The sequence below is a fragment of the Beta vulgaris genome, chromosome 5 (genome assembly GCF_026745355.1).
Source record: "Beta vulgaris subsp. vulgaris cultivar EL10 chromosome 5, EL10.2, whole genome shotgun sequence".
Classification (NCBI taxonomy): Eukaryota; Viridiplantae; Streptophyta; class Magnoliopsida; order Caryophyllales; family Amaranthaceae; genus Beta; species Beta vulgaris.
This window is the reverse complement of record NC_079206.1, coordinates 22,706,538-22,730,657: the sequence shown is the minus strand read 5'-3', so window position 1 is coordinate 22,730,657 and position 24,120 is coordinate 22,706,538. Positions and strand designations below refer to the sequence as shown.

Here is a 24,120-nt window from a genome sequence, read left to right as displayed (position 1 = left end):
AGTTTAGCAAACCAAATATCTTGCTAAATCTTCGACTTAGCTTGCAACAATTAGCAACGTTAGTGTTCTTCTAGCTATTCCCTGCGGATTTTGGCCCTTACTTATCACTTTACCTAGTTTAGTGATTTAGTTAGGTTTTGTTTGATGATTAGGAGATTTGTAACGACCGAATTTCCCTCTATCACAATGGCTGCTATATTTTTGTGAATTAAAATGGCTCAAGCAACTACTAGGGGATCTTAGAATTCAGCATCCTCATGTAGAGATGTGGTTATATTGTGATAGTCAATATACTTTGTATATTGTCAAGAACCCTATATGGATGTGTTTCAGGACTTTTATATGATATAAACCAAGGGCCTGTTCTCTTCGGCATAAAAGAACTGAACTGAACTGAATTGAACTGAACTGAACTGAATTGAACTGAAATGAATAGTGATATGTGAGAGTAAAAGTATTGTCAAGAGCTGAACTGGACTGAACTGATCTGAAATGAACTGAACTAAATTGAACTGAACTGAACTGAAAATAAGGTGGGAAGAACACGCCCTAAGAATAGTATTATTATTCTTAGTTTATGTTGGAGGAGGACTCTTGTCTATAAAATTCATAAATATAACTTATTGATGAATGAAAAAGGTGACACAAATTTGATCAAACTTAACAATCTAATATACAACTCATCTAAGATAAGACTTGGTTTAACACTTGTATCTAATAAATCGAACATTGTACACCGACATGTATAAATAGGGATGGGCAAGGGTAGAGTCTGGGTCGGGTCCAGCTGGACCCTAGACCCGGACCCTAAATATTTTTGCAGACCCAGACCCGGATCCGGACCCTAAGGGTCTGAAAAAATTGGACCCTGACCCGGACCCTTAGGGCCAGGAGGGTCTAGAGGGTCTGGAGGGTCCAGGCCCAAATTTTTTGTTTTGCTAAATTTTCAGCATTATTAATATCAATAATCATCTGAAATTCGCATGAAACAAACACAAAAAATCGCATAAAACAAACACAAACATATAAATTGAAAAAAACGAAACAAACACAAACACAAACTTATAAACTAAAAAAAAAAAACGAAACAAACACAATTCACAAACATATAAACTGAAAAAAAAAAACGAAACAAAAACACAAACATGCAAACTGAAAAAAAAGAAATAAACACAACTTACATAAGAGTTTAGAATGGGTGTTTTGGTGTTTTAGTTTAGGTTATAGACTTTTAGAAAATCAATTTTTTAAAAAAAAAAAAGTTAAAATGTATATATTAGATAAGTTAGGGTCTAAGGGTCGGGTCTGGTCCAAAACTTAAGACCGACCCGGACCGTAAAAAATTTACTTGGACCCAGATCCGGACCCGGACCCTTAGGGTCTGAAATAGTTGGACCCAGACCCTTAAATTAGGGTCGGGTCCAACAGGGTCTGGGTAGGGTCCTGGACCCATGCCCATCCCTATAAACCAAGTTTTATCTTTAAAAGAATTTTAAGAGGTTCTCTATAAGAAACAAATACAAGAGGAAAAGTGTAGACAAAATAAAAAATTGTCGAATTTCCCCAACTTGAAGAGAATATTAGCATAACTGCGTAAGCCATGAGCTCAGCATGAATTTCTTTTGAGACATTGCTTTGTCGAATTCTTACATAAATAAATAGTGAAGCTTTTACTAAGATCAAAATTGACCTAGTGGTTATAACTTATAAGGTCCTCCTCCTATCTTTGTGACAATGACAAGGGTTCGATTCTCAATTTCTCACTCCTTATAAGAAGGATTTGTAATTTAACTTGTTTAAAATTGATAAGTATTAAAGGTAAACTTATTCAGGAAATATTAAAAGATGACTTATTTTTAGCGGACGCGATAAATGTTAACTTATTATTGACAATTATTCATAAAAGAAAAAAAATAGTGAATCCTTTTGTTTTTAAAAGTTAAGATGGAGGAGACTCACTTGAGGGGAGATAAAAGGGAAGTCATCAAATGAGTCCCAAGAGGTTTAATCCCTGGACCTCAGGGATTCGAGATGAGAAGCGATACCCAGTGCCTGATCTTGAACAATTATTTAACAGGGATCAAGTAGATAAATTTTTGATGAATAAAAACGCTTATAAGAGTACACCAAAGTTTAATATACTATTATTAATGGCCGCAAAGAAGTTGTAGCTAATGTAATTATTCTAAATGTCAATCATAGCCATTCAAATTTTAAGCAACTTTTTTCATTTATATGTTTGACCATTATCAAATCTTCAAAGAATTCAAAAAAAATAGCTCATAAGTGGATGAAATTTTAAGAAATTGAAGGATTAGTTCATCATTAGTGACTAAATAAACTGCCAAATTGCTTTTTTAAGTCACAACAAAGAAGTAGCTTATATTTTATGATTGTTAGGAATGATTTGAGGAAAAAAGTATGAATTACAGTGAGAGAAACATAAGTTTTGTTTTTTTTTAAAAAAATAGTAACAATAGTGAAAAAACCGTAAAATAAAAAAAAGACACAAGATAGGAAAAACTTTGAAACACAAAATAAAAGCACTAAATAGGATGAGAGAAGAAACTTTGATGAACAAAAAAGCCCACAAATCTAGGTTGCAAGGCTTGAACCTCCAACCTAAGATTTACCTAAGTGCTTTTATCTCAACCATTGTACCAACATTAATTCATGTGATAAAATGTAGTTGTTCAATTTTAATACATAGTTATGGAGGGTCAGGCCCCATCCACCCCACTTAAGATCCGCCCCCGGCGATACCACTATTCCACCACTTCAACCTCAATAATGAAGCTTATACTAGCCTTAGTTGCCTTATACGTGATTTGTACGAAATGCACTTTTTTTAAAATTTTTTTTTTTTTTGGTGAACTTTAAATTTTGTTAAGACTCCTAAAATGCAACATTTCGATTGATGACTTAGGAAGAACCACTAAACTTTAAAGAGATCAAATCATAAATTCAAGTTTGTCCTAAAACGTTATGCTTTAGTGATTTAGAAACATCCTTGTATACTTAAACATCTCCAAAATGCAGAATCACATTCCCATTTAGTTTAAGTAGCTTGCATTGTCAAGCAATATGATGATCTTGTTGTACTTGATCAATAACTTGATCATCCAACAAATCTTTCTTCTTCGCCATCTCCTTCTCCTTCTCCTTCTCCTTCTCCTTCTCAAGCAAGTAGATCCGCTCTGCTTCAGGGATCGCTAGCATGATCGTATGCACCTTGGAATTCAACTCCTCGATTCTTTCGATGAGCCTATCGTTGGTGAACATGCCCGCCAAGACACTTTGAATTGTTTTCCAGCTCTCTATCACTGGCATTGAAATTATAATTGCAGATCCTATGCTTCCCCATGCTATTGCTATGATTGCCCAAACAGTGAAATACTTCAAACTAAACTCCCCTGCATTAACATAGATAGAGTTGGCTTATAAGAGTAGCTTTGAGAAAATAGTAATATCATTCTTTCAAATGGTCTTAGAAGATACCCTTCAAAACAAAGATTATATGTTTGAATGTGGTATTAGTAGGGCGTAAATCTGATTTGAATTAAGAAAATTGAAACAAACAAAGTAAATCAACAATAACTGAAGAGCAAGTTGACTAGTTATGTACCTGCAGGGAGGCTAAGAGCAGGCCAAAGAATAACAATCACAACAGTAAAAACGAGACCCCATCTCACGATCCATGTCTTCGCCTTCTTAAGTTTCTCCTCCTCAAACTCTTCAGAACAAAGCTCACTCTTATCCTTCTCAACCATACTAATCTTCTTAGTAGTATCCCATTCATAATTTTGAGGCCATAAGAAGCTACAAATAGCATGGATCCCTCCACCACTAAGTATAGACACCAAATTCCCTGCAAGCATAGGTGCATTTCTTCCTGTTGTATCAAGATTCAACCTTCCATACTCGATCTTTGTCACCGACACCCAAGTGATCACACCTAAAACACAACCAATAGTTGGTCCGAGGATGGCTCCTAGGGAGTTCGCCTTACTCCAGAGCAAGGAGAACGCAATGGGCATAACTGCTGATCCAACAAAAACTCCCATGGCTAAGTACATCCAACCTAGTGAAACCCCTGCTTTGTTTAGTATCACAGCTAGTACTCCCATGAAACACCCAAATGCCAGGATTACTATTCTTGAAACTTGGAGGATTTGTTTTCCTGTTGCATTGGGGTTAATGTAAGTTCTATAGATGTCATATGTGTATAGTGATGAGACTGCAATCAACTCGGCTGATCCTGCGGACGTTACAGCCCTGACCAGTATAAATATGGTAGCCTATGATCAGTTTCTTGATTATGAGACAGTTAATGAAACTTTTGGTGAAAACAATACAATAAGAGCAATATTTAGACAATTTGAGGTTGAAGTCTCAAGTCTGTTATACTGACATGAAAAGCATAGTGAGGAGTAAAATGGATCCTGATGTGCCCATCAAAGCAACAGCGGTAGCAGGAGGAACAAGACCACGGGTAGCTTCACTTGCAGTTACAGGCAAATCTAGTGCAAGTGCGCCAATCCCCAATGAGGTTGCCAAAGAGAATGGTACCGCAAACCACACCAAACCACCCAACAGATATCCCTTGTGTGTTGATGAAGGCCTTGCAGCTATTGCACTGACCCAGTATCCCTACAACATCATTATGATTTGATAAGCTGCAATATAATACGGCAATACCAAAATACTATTCTTTTATATGTATGTTACATGCCGCAAATAAGTGTTCAGTTGAAAGGGACCATAAAGAGTTATATGAGCCAGTTAAAATTTTAACTTACTGGATTTAGAAAGTAACCTATTATTTTGTGAAAACGTCTAAAAGAAATAACCTATCTTTTACAAATGGTTAGGTCTGGTCAAACTACTAACATTATATGTATATTGCTTAGCTCTTATTTGTATAACTTTTGAGATTCTTTTCTGTAATTTTTAATGGCAACTTATTATATATTTTTGTCGTAACTTATGGTTCCTTTTGTTTAACTAACAGTGGTCAGCTTCTCTAATACAAGAATTGTGAAAAGCGAAATATACTAGTTTACTATTTAGGGACATAACATTTAGCAAAGTCATATGATGGTAAAACTTACATTGTCAACAAAAACAGTCCCAAAGTTTCCCACAATGTTGATGATCCCAAAAATCAGTCCACCGGAGCTCAACATAGTAAGGTAAGATCCTTGGTAATTCCCATCTACCGGACCACAAGATTGCCCAGCATGAGAAATAGGCTCCATACATACTCTTGATCTGCTTGAAACTTCTTTGAGGCGTTCATATATTACAGCAGGACTACCTAGTTCACTGCTTGCGGTGTACACTAGGAAAACAAAAATTACCAGCACCACATGCACTGCGATTTCTCACCAACAAAAAAATGTATTTATCTGTTAATATACCAATGTAGCTGACATATATCAGTAGAATGTAGAAAGTCATATTGTATAGCCTACACATGTTAGGGGTGAACTTTTATGTTGCTAAAAACTTGTACAGTCATTTGTTTGGATTAAGTTCTTGGTGCCATTGCTACGTATGATTAGTTGTTAACCCTTCCTTCCTTTGTTTCACAAAAGGTGCAACACTTTAATTTGATTTTCATAGTCTTTAATGCACCACATCATTACATCGGCCATGAATATGGTCAATATGGCCTTAAAAGACAAAAGTGTTTGCAATATTTGTGAAACAGAGGAAGTATTTGCTATAACTATACTGCTATGCATCGATATATATAAAATAAAAGTAGAAAGATTTTTTGAAAATGTAGTGTACCGATCACTGAATGTATATAGCTCGCAAGAAACGTGGCCTTGAGTCCTCCGGCGAGTGTATAGATAACAACACCAAGAGGTATCAGAAAACTAGCAGCATACAGATTTACTCCAGTAAGTGCATTTACAACAGCAGAACCTCCTAGCAGAAGCATTGCTGTGACTATGATGTTTGTGAGGAAGCAGAATATTAGAAATATGATATGTGAAGCTGTTCCCCATCTGTGAAATTGTAAACAAAGAACATGGAAAGATTTAAAGTGACACTTTTTTAAAGATCAATAGTAAAAATTCACAGTTTCATGTTATGAAATTATCAGAGACTTACAGTAGTATATGTTATGGTTACATACCTAGCTTTCACAATTTCACAGACTGTATGAGCATGGGGAGCTTTTCTTTTGATTTCTATTGCAATTATTCCAAACAAGATTACCTGTCGACCGCATTACAAAAAAAAGTCAAGTTTTATTTCGACTCTAGACTATTCACATACCTCAATCCGTTCATATTTGTTTTACTAATATAATAAAAACAGATATTATTATCTAAAATATCAATGGATTTGTTTCAATGTATAGTTTCAAAAATCAACTTTTATAAAGTAAACTAATCAGTGTATAATCAAAGTTGTATTGGCAAATACCAATTTCAAAATTAAAAACATAAAACAACAATATAAGTATTATGTTGCCAGGAATATTATGGATTAGGCAATAGACACAGTGTTTAGTATTAAGTATGATATGCAAAATAGTTCATATTTTTGAGTAATAGTAAAGAAAGTAGGGAGTATACTACCCCAAACAGAAAGATTAACATGCCTGGATAGTAGCACCACTGGCATACCAAAATGGACCACTAATACCATACTGCCAAGCGACATTTGAACTTTGCAAGATTGTGGCAGCCCATGTCCACTGCAAAACAATAATGGAATTTCTTATCTTAATTTTTACTGTTAGGGAATTATTATGGAATTAGGCAATTAGTCAAAAGCAATCTTGGAACAATGGGAAACAACCAAAAAAAAGGGGTACTGTACATATAATACCTGTGAAACAATAACACTGGCAATGAGTCCAGTTTTTACTGATCTACCAGCAGTGTTAAACCATTCAGACGTGTGACGGGAACCAACATATCGTTTCTCGAGCCATACCTACATAGATATCTTTTCAAAAATAAGTGTTGCAGTAACGCAGTTAAGTATTGACAACCAGTTTGGTAGGCACTAGGCAACAATTAACTCTCGTCATGATAATGAATTTAAGTGTAATTTTGGAATATAATACAACTGACAAGTCGAGAATGGAACTTTATCTCCAATATTGTTTTATTCTTTATAGGTCCCATTACCCCAATATGCATTACCATAAACATCGACATGGCAAAATTACACGGCACATTTATTATTGTTGTCGTTCAAGTCTAGGAGTCTAGAATGAAAAGACACTAAAGAGATTAGAACACTATACAAAATAAACCGCTACATATTCAGATAAATCAAATTCAATTGAATACAACAATATACATGGTTACATACAGATGAAAGTAAATAAATAAAGAGAATAGATTAAGCAAACAAATAAGTTTGAATGAACGCACCAAAAAAGAGGTGAAGACGGCGAAAAAAGCACCAAAACCCAAAATAACAGAGTAACCAACACTTTGATTAAGCACTGGTTTTCCTTGAAAGAAACTAGCTTGCCTAACACAGCCACCTCCTAAGCTTTGGTAATATTTTACTGCATAACCAAATGGAGGACACTTTGCTTCCATTGATTTGCTCCAAATAAATAAAACAAACTATATTTTGTGATAAAATTTTGGAACTTTTTTAGTCAAAGAGTACAGTAGAAATTTTTGTGATATATTAGGTATATATGTTAAGATTGAAGTCAATAAAAGAAATTGTGGGGTTGGGAGGGATCTTCTGGTTACGTCTTTCTGAAAGGAATCTTCTATGATTGGGCAGTCAAAACTCAAAGTCAGATGCATTTTTATCATTTTTTTTATCTTTCAGTTGAGCATAGATTCCGGGAGATTCTTTCTGATTCTGTTCCAGCAAGGCAGTAACTGTGAAAAACTCAGATAGTATCTTCTTTTTAGGGTTGCATGGAATTTAAACTTTGGAAGTTCATTGCTAATAATAAATGTTATCAAAATAATTTCTATTTTTCTCTGTCTCAAATTATTGGTTAATACATGTTCACGACACAATTCTCAAATTATTGGTTAATACATGTTCACGACACAACTCTTAAGTGAAGTGCGTGAGTAGAATGGAAAAAACATGGATGTGGGATTTAGTTGTAAAGAAAAATAAAATGAACAAAATTTACTAAAAAGAATAAATTGCAACTATAACGGAACATTTTTTATTAAAAAACGTTTTATATAGCAACTAATTTACAATGAAGGAAGTAAAAATGTATGTTAACTATTATAAGGACTAATATAAGGATAGTGACATCGTCTTGTATTCGCGCCTACCGTAAGAAGATTAGCAAGCATGGCAACTTATATCATCTCAATTTCAAGACCATTCTCGCTACCCTGTTGATTACATCATTTAGATGTTATAGAGATTAGAGAGTCCTATAACATCTAAATGAGAATGGTCTAAATGATGAATGAAACACTAAAATGCAAAGGCTACTATCAAAAGATATGGGACTGAACCCAACAAAGGAAAAACTAAGAAAGAGGAGCGGATTAAAAGAAATTAAGCATAGTTGATTGTTTGTTATTTAATGAGAACTCATTAAAGTACTACTAAAATAATGCAATAATATTTCTTATGTTTCAACACTACTGAGATAGGGAGGGAAGACTAGATACGAAAAAAAAGGAACAAAAGAGTATTAATAACATACTATACTATTCTTAATTACAGAAAATGTACACCCAATATACACAGAAATCATTGATATTCTAAACAGATGGAAATGACAACAAAGATATAAGAATGGAAAATTGCAGGAACACTTAAAGAGGCATGTAAAAGATGCCTAACAGGTCATGTAATGACCTATACTTGCAGGAACTCATTTCTGACCCTTAAGATACCGAATCATGAATCCTGCCGTTAAAAGTTATCAGGAGCAGAACCCAGTGACCGAGTTCACATGAATCGTTCTTGGCACGCATGATCCAAGAGACTCAGATTTCCAGACTCAGCCTGGAGTTTTGAGGGACCGGGACCGAGGAGCTTCCATCTTTTAATCTCTCGTGTTACATGTTTGATCTCTCAATCTCTCAAGTTATCTTCTTCTATTTATGGGATTGAGTTTCGACCTGTCAAGATCCAATCCTTCCTTCTTTGCAGCAGAAGCAGCAGCTGCTTTTTCTTTCATCGCTTCTTTTTCCAATTTCTTCTTCTCGGCTTCCGCCTGCTGTGCATTCTCTTCTCTAGACTTGTTAAACAACTTGACAAAGACGAACAGTATCTGTATTACTGCAGTAAGAAAGAGAAATGTTTGTGTAAATGGATAGCAAGGCCGTGTGTTTCTGCATAAGGACCCATTGTGAGTCATTCCATTCGATTCTTCAACAAGTTAGGCAGGGTCATACTAGGGTGGATGGGTAATAAAATTTAATGAAAAACCCACATATAGTCAAATTAACTTTCTGTTAGTTCAGGTCAATTTCGGTTTGGGTCAAATCAAACAATTAACTTTCTGGTGCACTTATGGACTCTGCCCGGGTAAGTGATTGGGTGCAGATGATTTGTCATTGAAGTGAACATTTGTCAAGTTAAAGGTACTGCAGGGAGCTTAACAATGTCCGAAATGATTCAGAAATTATCAGTTCAGGCTCATTGATGAAATAATAGAGCCATGTTGGAATCTGCAATCAGTATACAGAAACAGCGACAACCGGAGTCGATAAGGATTTCGAATCAAACCTTGTTCAAAAGGGCACCTAGCGGGATCTTCCCCAAAGTATTGACAAAGCGAATCTGCACTTCTTCCCTGCAAATTAAGATTACGAAAAACGAATCAGATAATAATCATGAAATTAGAACTCTCACAATTACAATTGAACAAAGGGCCTACCACTTCTGAATACAAGGTAGTAAGAGACCTGACTTCAGCTTCAGATGTGTCTAGAAAGTCTTTTAAAACCTGAATAAGGCAACAGGACCATCATATCTCAACTTTTGCTAATGAAAATTTAGATATCAAATATAGACACTGATCAGCTAAGATAATACGACCATCATGTAATCAGCATGATCCTTTTTATCCCTCACAAACTTTTTACTGTATGCAAGGATATTATTCCAGCAAAATCTGCCAAAGATTTGAGAAGTACACAGTTTTTATTACATCAACCCTTGACTTTATCAAATTAAAATTTCAATTGTCCTTTATTTTCTTACCTTTTCTTAGTTTTCTTTATTACTCCAATAATGTTTGATTACACTCTTAGAAGTGAGACATCCCTTTTCCGGCAGAGAGACCAGCAAATAACAAGTTGACACTCGATAGAGTACAATTCATAGGATCAAATCCCACCCCAGGTGGAACTCTTTTGACACATATAACACTTACACCACCAAGCTTTTGATATTAGCGACAAGATTTTCCTCTCACCTTCCGGAAGCCTACAGAGATAGCTCCATCGTTATCTGATGCAGCAAGTTCCTGCTCAACCTTCTCAAGACCTTTACTCACAGCTTGCATTTCTTCAGCCAATGATTTCAATTGTATCTAGTTGTTTGAAGCAAAGACCAGAAAACTACATTACATAAATTAAATAAACAATGGACAAAAGAGACTAGAGAATAACCAATAGAGATGCAAACACTAAGTAGTAACACAGTCGGCAAACCTTTGAAGCTCCTTCTAAGTGGATAAGATCCTTGTCAAAATCCAGCAACTCAGGCATTTTTTCAGCTAGAAGCTGAAAAAAAATATCAATGGCACTATTTCAATATACTAATCGTCAAGGGAATATATATATAATGATCGTCCTTGCAGCAAGAACAAACAATTGAGAAGTATGCATTCTGAGAAGAGAAAAGATAAAAGATGTTGACTATGTGATGAGATCATTTTGCTTAGGCAAAGGACGATGTGTGTGATGTCACATCTCACATGTGAGTATTCATAAAAGTTTCTTTTTAGTTTAAGGAATTCAAGAGCTTACGAGTTATGATAACAGAAAAAGCATTAGTAGAGGTTCAGCATGGTGCGCTACAAAGCAACAAAGGCTGGGCTATGTTGGTCTACACTAACACTTTACATAACAGAAAGAATTCATGGCTACCAATATGCTTTCAACTACATACCTTACAAAGATAATGCATTAATGTCATTTTGTTGTTTCTGGCACGTGTATCAGATAATTTAAGAAGGCTGTCTAGTTTGAAACCAACAGCAGAACCTGGTACATGAGACAAGTTTAAATATGAATAACTTCAAAAGAAAGGTGATGATCGACTTAGAAAATTTACATTAAAAAGAAAACTTCCTATGCAATCCTCTACCTCTCGCAGTTCCTTGGTTCAAAGCATTTCCTAAAGTCAATATTGTCTGCATAATTTGTCTCAGCTTCACAGAATCTCTTACCTACAAATATAGGCAAAATTGAATTTACTAGGAACTGAAAAATGATTCCAGTCAGTAAACTTATTATAGTAGTTAAATTTTAGATATACCTCTCGTGAAGCAGCATTAATAGTTTCCAAGTTGCCTCTTAAATCACTAACCTGCATGCGTCAAATATGATATGTGAAGTTTACAGAGCTGAAATAGCCCTGCCAGAACGACTAGTCCAAGATAAAGAAGACACGTACACGTTGTACTATTGCTTATAACAGAAAACATACCTGGATAGAAAATGTAATTTTAAAAGCAAATACTCTTAATTTGGATTCAACTCGTGGAACCTTCATCAGCTCCAAGAAGAACTGAAATGTTCATAGTGACAAGCTTTTGAGAAATAACACAACAGATTTTGTTTGTTCAACACTAGGTAACTTCCAAGTCCAATATTTACCTGCTCACATTTCCCAAGCATAGCTCTATCCCCATTGTAATTCTGTAGTCGGAAAACAAAAGAAAGAGAAAGGGAAACAAACGTAAGAAATATGAATAAATTGAAGCTTCCTTATGCAACAATTGCATCATGCCAATGTTTAGACAGCAAATTACAAAAAAGTTGGAGACATGATTTGGTGAGATATAACCAGCCCGATGTTACTTATAAACCGACCCATCATAGCAAGGTCAGCAGAATTTCCTGAGTTGGCAATTGTTAACTTATGATTGCAGAAAAGTTATTTCATTAGAAATATAAATTCTTCATTGGAATGTCGTAGAACTAACTTTTAGACCACATTAGGACACTAATTATATAACTTGCTAATATTACAGATAGCATTGGATTAGATCATGAAGTAGTCAATTGCCTAGGTTACTATGTTTCTCTCCCCTTCCAATGTTCAATTTTAGTTATAAACGTAATGAAAGGAACCAGCACAGAGGGAGGGGTAGAAAGGGAAGCACAATAGAAGTTGGTTATGGAAAGAAATTGTACGAAATTAGAGAGTCGGTTATAGAGAGAGAGGGAGGGAGCGGGGGAGGGATGGAGAGGGGTAGAGAGAGGGGAGAGAGAGGGAGGGAGAAGGATAGAAAGATAGGGAGAGGGAGAGGGAGGGAGGAAGAAAAATGGAAAGAGGGGGAGAGAGAGAAATGTCATGTTTTAGTTATTTAGATTCAAGCCACTCGAACGCTTGAAGTTTAACTTTAGTTCCAGTTGCTATCTTATGCTAGTCGATACAAAATCATCACCAACTTCACCTCCTTCCTTCAATTCTTTTCAATTTCTTTTCAGATTCTAATTTGCAGATATTTCAGTTCTTAGCATGCAAGTCTGAAAGGCCTTATATTTTGATCTTTATACAAATCCAATGACCTCATTCTCCATCACCTAGAAAGATAAGCTACTGAAGAGTTCCCAAGTAAACAAAAATCTGGCTTCAATGGCTTGAACATGATTTCAACTGTATAATACTCCCTCTGTCCCAAAATATAGTTCCCATTTCATTTTGCACAGTCTCCAAGACGTATCTTTGACCTACGATATCTTCTATTTTTTATTAGTAAAAGATATAAAAAGTTGATATTACGAATTTATACATTGAGACGAATCTAACAAGACCCCTCATGAATTTGTTTTTTTGTATACATTAGTAAGAATATTTGGTCAAAGTTTTAAAAATTTGACTTCCAAAATAGAAATGGGAACTATATTTTGGGACGGAGGGAGTACTACTGTAGTTTTGAATTTTCTGCTCAAAACTAGCCCTCATTAGCAACAGTGCAGCATTCTATTGAACAATATTATTGCACAAACAGAAAATTCTACAATATCGAATCATGACAAACAAAAAAACTATATGAGATAATCCTATCATCCAAAAGAAAGTACCTTCAATGTCTCCATTTCCTCTTTTGTGGGGCTAAACTTTATCAGATTTTCAACTTGATCAATGTCCAATGTTGAAGAATCCAATGCAAGCACAGCACTCTGCAGAATATAAAAATATAGATGTATGAACTATTTATGTGTGTATTTTTCGGGAGAGGTGTGTTTCCCAACCCAGAAAAAAAACACATGCAAGCCACGATTGTCCAGTACCCAGACTTTGTGCTACTTAACAGCTGATCATCTGCCAAATACAACAAACAGATTGTGTACAGATATAACAGGCTAGGCTATCACAACATAAAAAGATCTTGCACATATTTGAAACAAAAAGTCTTATGTTCGGATTTTCAGAATGTAATGTTGATATCATAGTTTTTTTTAGAATATAGAACGATCCTGTAAGCTAATAGTTACAGCTGATGCAAAAATGCAATGGCAAAGAAATGCCACAATGGCTCCACAATGTAGAAAGGCCTTCTGATCTTCCAAATTTTTTGAACATATGAACTTTATGACAGATGGATTTCCTCAACCAACTGATGAGTATTCTTCATAAAATCTTGATATGTGGGCCCAGATTTGAAGAGTACATTGCCAGTTAGCTTTTTGTCACTCGTAACTTCTGCGAATGGAAGGCACCAACCTCTAACAGGTCTCCTGTGTGGAGATTGAATAATAGAGAAAACAACTCGGTAGATCTCTGCATCTCTGATTTAGATTAGAGAAGGGGGGAAAACAGAATAAATCAGAGCTGAGGATCGGGGAAATCAAAATGTAATTTGGTCCCCTCGGTAAAGTTGGAGAGTTGGAGTTCCTGAAAACTTATTTATGAAGTCATGTGGGATATAGAAAGTAAGGTTGGCATATTAAGCTTCCCCTGTTGTACTAAGAGAAGGCAAGCGAAATCAAGATGATATTCAGCCCCATAGGACAGCTTGGAGACTTGTTTAAATGAATATGTGTGAGACAAAGAAAGTATGATTGGCATATTAAGCTTCTCTGTTGTACTCAAAAAAGGGTGAGAGACTGAAACAGATCCATTCTGTCTGCCTATGGTTCACTTAGTCGTTTCCCACTTCCAAGTTAGCCTCAACTGCTTTCTCTGCACCATGCAACATTAACATGAAACCAATGCCTTTTAAGAGGTTCAATCACACAGCTGGATAACAGAGTATGTGAGACTGACAATACAATATTTCACCCTTGCTATCATAGAGAGGCTGTTTCCAGAGCTGCATACCAAGCCTGATGATAGCCTTTTTCTCTGAGCCACTTGATTTTCTTTTCTTGCTGTATTGCTCCCAGGACCAAAACTAATTACTGTACTCTAGACACTGCCAATAGTTTCGGAGCTAATTGTATAATCAACCACATTTTGAGATTTCCTCGAACAGATTTCAGATCCTTCCTCCCCAAAATTCAAACATAACATAATCTGTTTTCGTCCCTTTCCCGCTTTCCCCTTTCCTGGCAACTAGGTTTTCCTCCCATATAATCAAAAGAGGCAATGCCTCTTGGGTTGAGTAATCAACCAATATTTCTTACTTGCTATTGTGTTTTACATGCAATTTCTAATCACCAGCCGCCAGATACAATTTGAAGTGGACCATATTCCTGTATCTAAACTAAAGCAAGAAAGGACTAAGAAAGGTTCACCTGCTCTTCTTTTCCTTGTCAAGATCCCCCAAAATTAGGAATGACTTACAGAAGCAAAGTCCAGATTTACCACCCTGCTTCTACCATACAAGTATATAACAGAGGAAAGGAACAAGTAGACAGGACAAAACAGTGGATAAAAGCTGATATAGTTCACACCAAAATATTGTTTTATCTTACATAGCATGAAGGGTTATAGCATGAATTGTCACAGCCAAATTCCAATGAAAGATTGCTTAGTTACATACAGCTTCATAATTATTTCAGCATTTACTATATACTTACACTCCCTCATCCCATATAAAAGGATGTCCACTAAGCCATCTAAAAGTCTAATACTAACGTATTGTAAGTATCACCAAAATATTTTCTTCAGGTTCCCATAGTACCATCCCTTTTCAAAGAAAAGATTGACATGCGATAATCCATATATTCAATTGTTATTACACAATCCAAATCAGATGAATGGCACCATAAGTATGACAATTTTAAGACATATTATTCTCCTAATTTCTCATAAAGTGAAAGGAAGGTCACAATGGAGAGTGGAGACTTTTTTTGGGTGGCAGGAGTATGAAAATAATATTCACAGGAATACAGGGTATTCCAGAAAAGCACAGCCGAAAACCTCCCATTAAAGTATATAGTCCTGAACACACAAGAGAGCTTACCAGCATATCTGGGAGAGGCATCTTTATTTTTGTAAGCATTATTTCACAGTTGTAAGCTCTACGCAAATCAACCTGTGATAAGATAAAATCAAGTGGAGATGGCAGTGTTAGGAAAGGATCATTACAGAAAATCGAAAGACATGCCCCCTTCAGCAAGGGAGAGGGCAGTTTATAGAAGTTATTAGTACTAATATACTTAATAGAAAAAGACAATCAATTTAGATGTACATTTTGTAACGAAAAAGAGGAGCATACTTTAGTAGACATATAGAGCACTAATCCATAAATATCAGAAACCCTCTGTAATTAAGGATACTATCCTCTAAGATGAAGCTGGCTCTTTGCAACATTTCTTGAAAGAACAAGCCAATTACCCCCCCCCCCCCAAAACAAAAAAAATAAAAAATAAATAAAAAAATAAGCTACCATATATATTTGCGTCCTAGTTGCCCAACATTTCCTGCTCATTAGACAAAAGACATGATGATAACATTTTTGAACTCCAAAGCAAGCAAACACTTAAGAGATCCGAGTTGCTAGAATACAACAAATGGAAAGAAGCTAAAATACAGCCCTCACTGGTAACCATCCATGTCATATAGACCAAGGAGTTCTCTTCCATTTCTTAGCTATCAGAACCATAAAAGAAGAAAATTGGGATTGAATACAAAACAAAGCACCAAGACATCCACAACAAGGAACGGAAAAACATCGACATTTGTTCAAGCACTGAATTTTATACCTACACATGGTGACATGGACATCGTCCATTTTGCTAAATTAATTTCTCTCTTCCCAAAGGATCTGTATCTACAATACAAACAGCTCTAATCTTTCCCAAAATCACATCAAGGTAATTTCCGATTCAAATATAACTGTCTCAATTGAGCCATAGACATTTTCACTTTGCATAGCCTAAATACAGAAGGCAGACTTCAGGAAGAAATTTTTTGAATGAAAGGTCCTCAACTCAAAAGAACAGATTTATCTAATCCCCCAACTGTGATGAACGAGCATCAACAACAGACCAAAAACAGTAGATTATGGAAGAAAAGAAAGATTAGGGTAGTGAGAAAGATAATTAAGGAAAGAAACAAATGAAGATATGATTGAATAGATGATTAGATCACCAATTACAACCTAGCCACTCTTTCCAGAGGAATGACACTCTCCCAATTAATCTAACTGACTACTCTTTCCAATTTTCAGCATACTTTCTTTCTCCCTACTCTCCTCAACTTATAGAAGATTTTTCCCTACTCTCCTCTAAGTAACTTAGTTCCCTATTCCTCAAGCTAACTCATAACAAACTAAATTGCATTACCAAAATTGCCCCTTCCCCTTAGGCCGATCTATTACACAAACCTCTGTATGTTACCCTCTCTCTCCACAAAGAATTTATCAAAAGACAATTAAGTATACAAGATTAGGATGCCATGTGAAATGGTTGAATCTCAGATAACTGAACTAGTTCTGATGTTCCTAGTCAAGCGACACAAACTAGAACGCATTCTAACATCTGTCAGCACATACAAGTTATATACGGACCATGATCACTTACCAATTGCACTTTTTCTGGTTTGTTAATGTTAGGGCCACGTCTGGCTGCTACTTTACCCCCACCACTTGCATCAGTATTAGCTGAGAACAAGCTTTCAAGTTCCGATATATCTATCTCAGGGGCCCTGTAGAAAATTTTTGCAATTAAACTTCCAAAATTGACAAACTTCGAAAACAAAACCAAAAAACATAGAACTCTACAGAGACGTTAGTCAATATGAGCAGGTGCTTGCAATAAGAAGGTAAAAAAGAAACACTTGGCAATTTCAAGGTCACACCACCCTGGCAACAGTTGTTCCCTTATAAATTCAACATTTTTAGATGGGGGGAAAAGTGCGCGCGCGCACACACACACGAAGGACAAGAGAGAAATTGAAGAAGCAATTGAATAACACATGTGCAAATGATAGCTATGATCACGATAATTTACAGATGAACTACTGAAGGAAAGGGGTCGAGTACATACCTAGCCTGAGTCTCCTGCTTATGTGTATCAGCCCATAAACTTCCCTTTACTGCTCGAGTAACCTTCACCCAATGCAAAGGTTTTAAGGAAGCTTTCTTTGTCGTTGAAGAAGCACCTCTACTTCTTGAACTAGCCATCCCTAATGTAGTTTTTCCCCTTCCAACAGACTGTGGAGGAGGAGGTGGTGCACCTGAACCCTTAGGTGCAGGTGGTGGAGGAGGCCCAGGAATTGCACCATGCGCAGATGCTTGAGTTCCAGGAGCCTTTGGTGCAGGAGGCGGAGGTGGGGCAGGTTTTGAGCCTTGTCGTAGAGGTGCAGGTGGTGGTGGAGGTGGTGGTGTAGATGTAATTGTGGAATTACCTTTGGCTGAAAGTGGTGGTGGTGGGGGAGGAGGTGGAGATGGCTTCGTAGAATTACTTGAATGAGGTGGTGGGGGAGGAGGTGGAGATGGCTTCGTAGAATTACTTGAATGAGGTGGTGGTGGTGGTGGAGGAGGATTACCATTCCTTGGAGGAGGCGGAGGCGGTGGAGGTGCTTCTCTGTGATTGCCATTCCTTGGAGGAGGCGGAGGTGGTGGAGGTGGACATGACTTTGCAGCGGTACCTAGACCAAATGATGAAGATGGCAATGGGGGAGGAGGAGGAGGAGGAACGTTTGCTTTTGTAGAATTACTCAAACTATGTGGTGGAGGTGGGGGTGGTGGGGGTGGAGGGTTGCTTTTCTTTACAACATTACTCATGCCAGGCGGTGGAGGAGGCGGTGGTGGGGCTGGAGGGATATATGCCTTTGTAGAATTTCCTTGACTAGGTGCTGAAGGACAGAAAGGAGGCGGTGGCAGTGGCGGTGGCGGTGGCGGTGGACGAGTAAGCTCCTTTCCAGAATCACTTGTACCACTTAGTGGAGGTGGTGGAGGTGGTGGAGGAGGTACAGACTTGTTAGTTGTACCCCCAAAAGGTGGTGGGGGCGGGGGTGGGGGTGGCGGTGGCCGTGTATTACAGGATAGCTGAGCAGAAACACTTGAAACAGAGCTACTACTGTCCGGCAATTGAGGTTCTCTATTTGAACTCATGTACTGAGCTGGAGGCAAGGGAGGTGGAGGCGGTGGCAAGGGAGGTGAAGCACCCCTAGTGGGATTGCTAAGTTGTGCTGGTGGAGGTGGTGGTGGAGGTGGAGGTGGAGGTGGTGGTGGTGGTGGAGGTAATCCTGTACTTGATTTAGTAGGAAGTGGAGGTGGTGATTGTGCAGGCAAAAGTTCCTGCTTGTTTGTATCAGGGACAAGTGAAGGTGGAGATGCACTTTCTTCGACATCAATTAGTGATTGATGAGTAACAGTAACCTCTGGAACATTTTCCAGCTGAGTGGGAATATCATGTAAAGCGTCATTGTCAAGGTCCAAATTAACACTATGTTGGACTAAACTTCTATCTCCAGAAGGATTGGATAGAATATCTGATGCTTCATCCGACGCAGAATCATGAGACAAGGGATCATCAAGAAAGTTTGTCATACTTGTGTTAGATGATTCATAAAAGTTTTCAGGCTCCATAAAATCTGAATCAGCAACACTCGATGCCTCTTCTGAATCAGCAGGCGACGTATTTGAGCTTAGCCTGCTTTGTAAAACAGATAGTTGTTTGAGCAACCACAAAGTAGCATCATCACTATTATCGACCCACTCTGCACCATTAAAAAGTTCCTGAACTGCTGAAAATGCTTCTATAGGCAATCCACCCCTCTCTTCACCATTTAGAACTGCTATTGGCTCCTTCAAGGGAGACAGTCGCTCAATTTCACCAAACAGTACCTATGTTTTAAATAAGCATCATATAAAACAAGCAAGTCAGCAGGAAGTGAAGAAATTATTTACTCAAACTCGACATTGAGCAACCCATCTAAAAGCACACACCTCAGCTCGGAAACCTTTAGGATATTGTTCCTTGGCATCCCAGAGAATATCCAAGTTTTCACAGTTTAGTATTAAAATGTTTGACCTAATAAAAGCAGTGTTGAACATTATTCTGAACATCATAACCTCTCGTTCTAGGTCCAAGTCTAAATGGACACATTCAAGTACAACATCCCCTTGCACCACACACTGGATATCAATTTTAATCACATCAGAATCTGCCTGCAAAGAATGATCATCCATGTCAGGGCAGCAGAAGGTAGTAGTGACAAAAGGAAACATAAAATGTGTCCAATAAACACAAACCTGCTGGTAATGTCTAAGGCTCTTTTTCTTGTTAGACATAGAGAAAAGCATCTGAGTTGATAAGCCATCTTTATTATGGAGGTTTCTGCCAAAGATGCGGATGGCAGGCCTACAGCCTTTAAGGTTATCATAGCTAGGAATTCCTCGAAGAATAAGACAATCCAAGGAAAGTATACGCTCAGGGGGTGGCCACTCTGAAGATAAATTCCTCCTTGAGACATATTGAAGATAGCGGAGCTGAGACGCAAACGGGTTCAGGGGAGATAACAGCTTTAAATATCCTTTTGGTGCCTCACGATGGACCATCTCAAGCGTCCTCCTTTCACCACTATGAAGTTTTCTGAATATCAAAAAACTCGCTAAAAGAAACGCCAAGAGTGGCCAGCCACCTCTCTCGCAATGCAGCAAAATAATATTATGCTGATTACACCCAGAAAGCCACCCATCAGAAACACGAAGAAAGTGATGTACCAGAGACAATGGCAACACAGGGCATCCCTCATATTGCCTAGGGTAGTCCAGTACTGTAACATCATATCCACATAATGTCTCTGCAAACAGACTACGCTTTTGACCTTCTCGAAAGTTAAAAGCAAGAAAGGATGAATCAGGAAATTCCTCATGCAACTCATTCATGACCTCGTGTAGGTAAATTTGGTAAATTCCATCCCGCAGAACGTCCGTAGAAAAACAAGTATCAAAAACTGCAAGGCAATACGGAGCTGCGTTATTGGGGTTCTCCATTTCATAAACCCATGCCATATACTCGACACTCCAACATTGAATAGACAATTGATAGTTGACACATTGTTTTGGACCAACGCGTTCAAACTTTACATAAATAACCAAGTGCAACACCTAAACACATACCCGTTTCTCCGATACTAGTAACCAAGGACAACAACAATATAGAAGCACAGGAGCTATACACAGGAAAATCTCAATTCTGGGTGTACCAGCAACTATATTATAAAATCAACCTAATTCCCTTCCCCAATTTCACCAGCACTGTCAATTTGACCAATGTCTAAATGGCTTGTGTCACTTAATTCACAATTCTTTCAGCAATAAACTAAGAATTTCATCAACATTTAACAACACCCAGTTCCCATTTCATGAATAGTATAAACATTCAACAACCAAACCAAAAGTACCACAAATTAGAACTACCACAGTTTCAATAAAATCAGCTAATTACAGAAAAATTGAAACAAATTACTCACCATAAACTCTATCAACAAATTCAAGCAATCCATCAGGAGGTCTTTTGTGAAAGAATCTGCTGAGAATAGTCATACCCAGTAATCAATTTACAATTTCCCAGCAACAGCAACAACAACAACAACAACAACGCAGTCACCCAATTGTATACCTGTGATTACCATTTTAGCAACAGCATCAGAAAAATAAAATACAAATTTTTAACAAAACCCACTTCATGAAGAGATGCATAATTCCAAAATTGAAACCATTTTCTTATAAATATTCCAAATTTTCAGCAATTAGTTAATTGAATACTTTAAAATGAAAAATGCTAAACTCACCTGGGAAATAAGTTACTCGATAAAGCTGAATTTGGAGTTTTCGCTTGTTTTAGAATTTCAAAAAATTGTGGCCCAGTACTTCATTAGCTGGTTCAAATTTGAGTCTCGTTTAATTTAATTTCATAAAAATAAAAAACAGCAATCATATTGAAATTTCTTTTTTATCAGTCCGTAAAAAGTATTGGAGTTTTTTTTTCCGTAATTTCTGAGCGCTTTTCAGACCCGACATAAACTTGAGTCTTCATGGGCCGGACTTCATTCTGGATATATCAACATATGGAAAAACATTTTTTTTCTTCTTTTTTTCAGTGTTGAGAGGCATAAGAATAAGAGTTTGTCTTCTAAGTAGAGATGGCAGATTGCAATGGATCTTGGACCCATCTTAGATCCGTGGATCCAGATCCGTTTTGAAGGATTTGGATCTTAGCATTTTGGACCCTACAGATCTGGGTCGGATCCGGATCCCACACAAAAAAACGGATTTGGATTTGGATCTTATAGAGAGGATCCAGATCCGACCCGTAGATCCTTTTTTTTATAGTTTGAATATTTTAATTTTTAATTAGTAACTTAAGGCTACTGTTTACCTCTTTCTCATACAAGATTGAATATTTTAAATATTGGGATGTTGTTGTATTGTAGTTTGGTGAATGTTATAATAATTATATCATTTAGTGATAAAATATTGGCAATTATTTGTACAACTTTTTTGGGGAAACAGTCAGATCCAGATACAGATCTGTGGAACCGTGGATCTAGTGGATCCGGATCTGGGTATTGCCTTTTGAGATTTGTAGGATCCGGTCCGGGTCTGGGCCTAGGCTTAAAAAACGGATTTGCATCTGGTACCACCAAGAACCGGTCCAGATCCGGCCCGTTTCCATATTAGGTCCGGGCTATGTTCCGGGTAAGAAAAAATTTCATTTATTAATATAATACTTTATAATAATAACACTAAATACAACTTAGCCTAGTGGTTAAAACTTTTATATGTACTTGAGGTCTTAGGATTAAACCCTATACTATACAATTTCTTAATTTTTAAATTGTACATGGACTACATGAACTAAAACTCCATAGGGAGAGCGCCACGTGACACAGTTTTTTGTTTTCGCATGCCTTTTAATATATTTGTATAGATTAGGCAATGGTAAGCTTAATATTAAAAAGAAAATTAGTCTAATAGTGACTAGGTTAATTTCTTTCGGTGACTAGTTTAATCCATTTAGTTACTAGGTCTACTTTTATATTAAAATTAGACTGTCTCTTTTAATAATTTTTGTAAGAATAAATGATGATGTAAATGAAATTTGATTCTAAATTTTGGACATTAACTTTCAAAACTTTAACCAATTAGTTGACATTCATATATGGAGAAACTCTTGATCTAATCACTCTATGTTTTGTTTAATAAGAAAAGTGATATTAGGGATCACAATTATAGTCCAATCTAAAAGACTTAAATTTTTTTATTTTGCATGGATCTCAATGTTAAGAAGTACTCCCTCTGTTTTTTTTTATCTTTCTCACTTAGAATCTTGACACTATTCATGCATAGAGAGAATCTTCTCAAATGTTCTCAATTTATAAGAAAAACATGGTCATGTGGGTCTTGTTTGATTCGTCTCAATTAGTATATTAAAATTCAATCGTTATAATTTTTACTAATATATAATGAAAGATATTTAAGTTTTAAAACGTGCATTGGCAAACGTGCAAAGTCAAAGTAGGAATGATAAAAAAAAACAGAGGGAGTATAGTCTCAAAACAATTTCATTCTATATCCATCTATGAATGATTTATGGGCCCTTTTGTGGAGTTGGGTAGAGCCATAGAAGACCAACGAGAGTAATCTAGGATCAGTTTCATAAATAATTAAAGGACCAATAAATATTGTGGCACATATTCAATTTAGATCTAAAATGGATACTAGAATGATGCGATGACTGTCTTTTGAGCTACCTCATTAGGAAGTTTCGCCTTCTTTTCCGAGATTTCAAGGTCAGTCTCATCAGGAGATTATGATGTCTTTTTATATTTGTATGTTCAGCTAAGCTACAAGTTTTTTTTTTTTTCAAAACATGACCCTCAAGTAGTGGTGTCAAAACAGGTTCTCAAACAAGTTCTGGGTATACTCAGCGCGAACCAGGTCATACCCGGACAGGTCAGGATTCTGATTGTCAGTGTCCCAGGTCATGATTGGTCAGGTTTTGTTCAACTGGGTCGAACACATTTGAATCATTGAATTCCCGGGTGCCGAACAGGTCTGAGCGTTCCATTTACAAACCGATCCAATCCCGGATATGATCACCCGTTGATATTTTTTTACCCGGTTTGCGCAGGTCGTATTTAGGTTTCATGTGCGGTCGCGTTAAGTCAAATATACTCGGGTTGAATTAGTAATGACCTTAGTTCGATCATTGTGAAACATCGGGTCCATTCACTATTGAACGTCCATTCAACTTCGGGTAACTCCTGATCGAGCCATCTTAATTTTGTTATGTATATTGTAAACGAATCATATTAATAAAAGTATTAAGATCGACATATATATACATATGTGTGTGAGCGCTAAATATATGGATGACAACGGAAAACCAATAAAAACACTATATTGATTAATGTGATGTTTAGTGTATTCTCTTAGTCAACTCTTATTGCGATAATCAACTACGTAAAACCACTCTAATGAGTAAAGGAGTGGAACGACTCTTCATATGTTTTAATATTATCTACTATAACCAACAATAATAATAACGAGTAGACGATTAA

General features: G+C 36.7%; 2 protein-coding genes across 2 annotated transcripts; both read right to left on the bottom strand.

Annotated features, from left to right (window-relative positions):
* Positions 1-2,914: 2,914 nt before the first annotated feature.
* Positions 2,915-7,672, bottom strand: LOC104893118 (urea-proton symporter DUR3). Its single transcript, XM_010679197.4, has 9 exons — positions 7,404-7,672; positions 6,850-6,957; positions 6,620-6,715; positions 6,149-6,231; positions 5,797-6,017; positions 5,112-5,374; positions 4,412-4,650; positions 3,626-4,275; positions 2,915-3,413 (listed from the first exon to the last, which is right to left on the bottom strand). The coding sequence occupies exons 1-9, from the start codon at positions 7,575-7,577 to the stop codon at positions 3,076-3,078; spliced, it is 2,172 nt and encodes a 723-aa protein (XP_010677499.1). The 5' UTR covers positions 7,578-7,672; the 3' UTR covers positions 2,915-3,075.
* Positions 7,673-8,513: 841 nt separating this feature from the next.
* Positions 8,514-21,583, bottom strand: LOC104893117 (formin-like protein 14). Its single transcript, XM_010679196.4, has 18 exons — positions 21,349-21,583; positions 21,028-21,176; positions 19,805-20,508; positions 19,499-19,720; positions 17,592-19,396; positions 17,127-17,250; positions 15,566-15,637; positions 13,239-13,337; positions 11,805-11,846; positions 11,635-11,715; positions 11,464-11,514; positions 11,293-11,374; positions 11,095-11,189; positions 10,635-10,706; positions 10,397-10,513; positions 9,857-9,925; positions 9,706-9,772; positions 8,514-9,255 (listed from the first exon to the last, which is right to left on the bottom strand). The coding sequence occupies exons 2-18, from the start codon at positions 21,098-21,100 to the stop codon at positions 9,062-9,064; spliced, it is 3,969 nt and encodes a 1,322-aa protein (XP_010677498.1). The 5' UTR covers positions 21,101-21,176; positions 21,349-21,583; the 3' UTR covers positions 8,514-9,061.
* Positions 21,584-24,120: the final 2,537 nt, after the last annotated feature.